The 3334-nt window shown below is 44.2% G+C and overlaps 1 protein-coding gene across 1 annotated transcript in view; it reads right to left on the minus strand.

Annotated features, from left to right (window-relative positions):
- Positions 1-3334, minus strand: part of TBC1D8 (TBC1 domain family, member 8 (with GRAM domain)) — a 207550-nt gene that overhangs the window by 8964 nt on the left and 195252 nt on the right. The window contains exons 18-19 of the mRNA XM_011956582.1: positions 2188-2428; positions 1587-1652 (exon numbers count right to left, since the gene is read on the minus strand). Of these exons, the coding sequence (XP_011811972.1) occupies positions 1587-1652; positions 2188-2428 (307 nt within the window). The remainder of the gene's footprint in view (positions 1-1586; positions 1653-2187; positions 2429-3334) is intronic.

Consider the following 3334-nt stretch of genomic DNA (forward strand, 5'->3'; position numbering starts at 1 on the left):
AAAAGAAAAGAAAAAAGAAAGTTAGATGAAGAATCAAAAATCAATCTTAGATGATAATTCAAAAGCCAATTATAAATTTTAAAACATATCAGGGTGAAATGCTATCTGTACTAATCTATGCAACTTCTCTATAAATCTAAAATTATTCCAAAATGTTTATTTCCAAACCAACATAAAATAATAGAGTAAAATAAAAACAATCATATTCTATTTAAGAATACCAGATATAGATAATGACAACTATGGAAAGATGATGATGTGATATGATGAAAATCAACAATTACACATGCCTTCTATGTTACTAGAAAAACATTTGTGAAAAATAAGGATAAATTAAAACTCAATGTATATTGGCATAAAGGGCAGAAAACATCAGGGATGCTAAACAATTTGCATTTATGATCAGCTGACAGAGAAAGGGAAACAAAAAACAAATAAATAATAAAATAAACAATTTGCACTCAAGTCATAATAGTGCACATTGTCAATGGGGAGGTGAAGGAGGGACAGTGTGGCCAGCACAGAATGCTCACTGGGGACAGCGTGCATGCCTAAGGTATCAGATGCCAGTTCAGTAAGGGCTGCATCCAGGAAGTAGACCCAGAAAGCCCACAACTAATGTCCAGGTGCATCTTCAATGTTTGTACTGTAGTCCCCCCTCATCCAAAGTGGTAAACTGCACGCTGCTCTGAGTAACATTTTGAAAGCTTGCGCTGTTCCACTCCATCCCAGGTCAGACGCAAATCCTCCCTTTGTGCACTATCTCCACAAGGTCTACGCTACCTGCCTGTTACTCACTCATTAGTCATCTTGGTGATCAGACTGAAAAAATCTAGTGTATATAGGATTTGGTACTATCCACAGTTTCCGGCATCCACAGGGAGTTGGGGGGTGCTTGGGACATATGTCCAGTGGATAAAGGGGAATGTGTATGTGCATTAATAACTGAAAAAGCCACCCGGATATCATGGCCCTAGAAACCCCTCAGCACCCACCAGCCTCCCCAGGCACCATCCAACACCAGAACCACAACCACAGCACTGCAGGGGCAGAGCCCTCTGGGATTTCTGATTCATCTCTTAGTTTTTAAGATCAAGGAGCACCTTTTAGGTTTCTTTGGTCTTGTTCCTGTCAATGTCAAGTCTGATCTCATAGATATCGAAATGGCTTCCTTTTCCTGGTTACTAGTGCTGAAATTTGTAGAAAACATGGTCTGATGCATTAGAAACATGAAATGTTCTTCAGATTCAGTAGCCTAAAATAACTATTAAGTTAGTAATGAGGGTCTGGCTCTCACACACATTCCACAGGCCAGTGGTTCTGAAGGTGTCCTCAGACCCAGCGTGGGAGCCCAGGAACTTGGTTAAACAAGCCTTCCAGGGGATTCTGGTGCACACTCAAGTTTGGGAGCTCCTGCTAGAGCTGTGCAGCACACAACTTCAAACCTGTGGCCTGAAACCCCAAGCTAGAAACACCTGTTGCCTCGAGTATAGGTGAACTTCAAAAAGAGAAGAGCTTCAAAGTCATGCACAAAGCTGATACTGTAAGCAGAGCACAGTCTGATTTTGCTACTTGGATTTTCTTACCTGGAGGGATATGAAGCCTGTATAATAGTTTAATTTTCTCATTCATTTCTCCATTATACATAATATCTGCAAAAATTTTAAAGAGAGTGAGTGAGTTGATGCCAATGCTGAAAGTCCATTTGTCAGGACACAAACTCACTGTGGAGAGAATACTCGGGAAAGTCAATACCTGCCACCCCCAACTCCTCTGCCCCAGACACACACCATGGTAGCAATGAAAGTGTTAAAGGCAGGGCTGGTGACTGTGTGAGCTCTAAGGAACTTTGTGAATGTTGTCTGGCCCCATACCTTCCAAAACATTTTAATTTTATGGGCAAAAGTTAGGAACATGGCTCCCAACAAGCCACCACATCGTGGGTGCCAAAGAAAGCAAGGTAAACAGCCTCGTATGTAGAAAGCATGGGCCCCTCTCCCATCCCCCTTCAGAAAGTAGATCCTGGGAGGAGCCTGAAGAATGGTATTTCAAAATCGTAAGTTTGTGTCAGGCCAGTCACAAAAGTGTTACACTGGGTGCATCTGCCTGCTCGGAAGATCCACTTTGTCTTCTGTTCACAGACCCACACCCCAAAGCACCTCACTGCGAAATCCCACAGAGGCATACCGAGGCAGCTCACAAACGCTTTGAACTCGATGAGCTGGTCCATGTTGTCATCCAAGAGCCTGAACGTCCTTTCAGCAAGGATCTCCGTGTGGGCCCCACAGGTCCAGGGCGAGACTAGCTGAAACAGGTGTGCAAACTGCCGGGCGTCTATGCGGTACTGCTCGGCATAGGGCCGGCTGGGGTCGTGGCGTGAGGCCATGGGCCTGGGCTGTTCCCAGTAACAGCTCATCATGTGTTCTCTCTTCAAACAAGAGGGGGAAAGGGAGCTCTTACCACTTATTGAACAAGCCACATTGTAACACAAACAAAACAATAAATTACTACAATCTCATCACTCTAACTGGATATGTAAAAGTGTTCCCTTGTTACCCTGACATCCTTGCCCACATGAACATGTAATTTTGACGTTGGTTTCTTTTCTTTTTTCTAGTTTCTTTTTTTTTCTCATTGTGGTAGAATATACATAACGTAAAATGTACCAATTTAACTATTTTTAAATGTACAGTTCAGCTAACATAGTTTTCATTATGGAAGACACACAATTTTTATTCTGATATTTTCACTTAAAATCATACTTTTTTGGCCGGGAGCAGTGGCTCACGCCTGTAATTCCAGCACTTTGGGAGGCCAAGGCGGGTGGATTGCCTGAGCTCAGGAGTTCGTGACCAGCCTGGGCAACATGGTAAAACCCTGTCTCTACTAAAAAATACAAAAAATTAGCTGGGTGTAGTGGTGTGCACCTGTAATCCCAGTTACTTGGGAGGCTGAGACAGTAGAATCGCTTGGACCTGGGAGGCAGAGGTTGTAGTGAACCAAGATCGTGCCACTGCACTCCAGCCTGGGCAACAGAGCACTTTTTTTTTCTTTTTTTGAGATGGAGTCTCGCTTGGTCACCCAGGCTGGAGCGCAGTGGCGCGATCTCAGCTCACTGCAACCTCCGCCTCCCGGGTTCAAACAATTCAGCCTCCCGAGTAGCTGGGATTACAGATGCCTGCCACCACACCCAGCTAATTTTTTGTATTTTTAGTAGAGACAGGGTTTCACCGTGTTAGCCGGGCTGGTCTCTAACTCCTGGCCTCAGGTGATCCACTCGCCTGGGCCTCCCAAAGTGCTGGGATTACAGGCGTGAGCCACTGCAAATGGCCCA

This window comes from Colobus angolensis, unplaced genomic scaffold (assembly GCF_000951035.1).
Source record: "Colobus angolensis palliatus isolate OR3802 unplaced genomic scaffold, Cang.pa_1.0 Scaffold42, whole genome shotgun sequence".
Lineage (NCBI taxonomy): Eukaryota > Metazoa > Chordata > Mammalia > Primates > Cercopithecidae > Colobus > Colobus angolensis.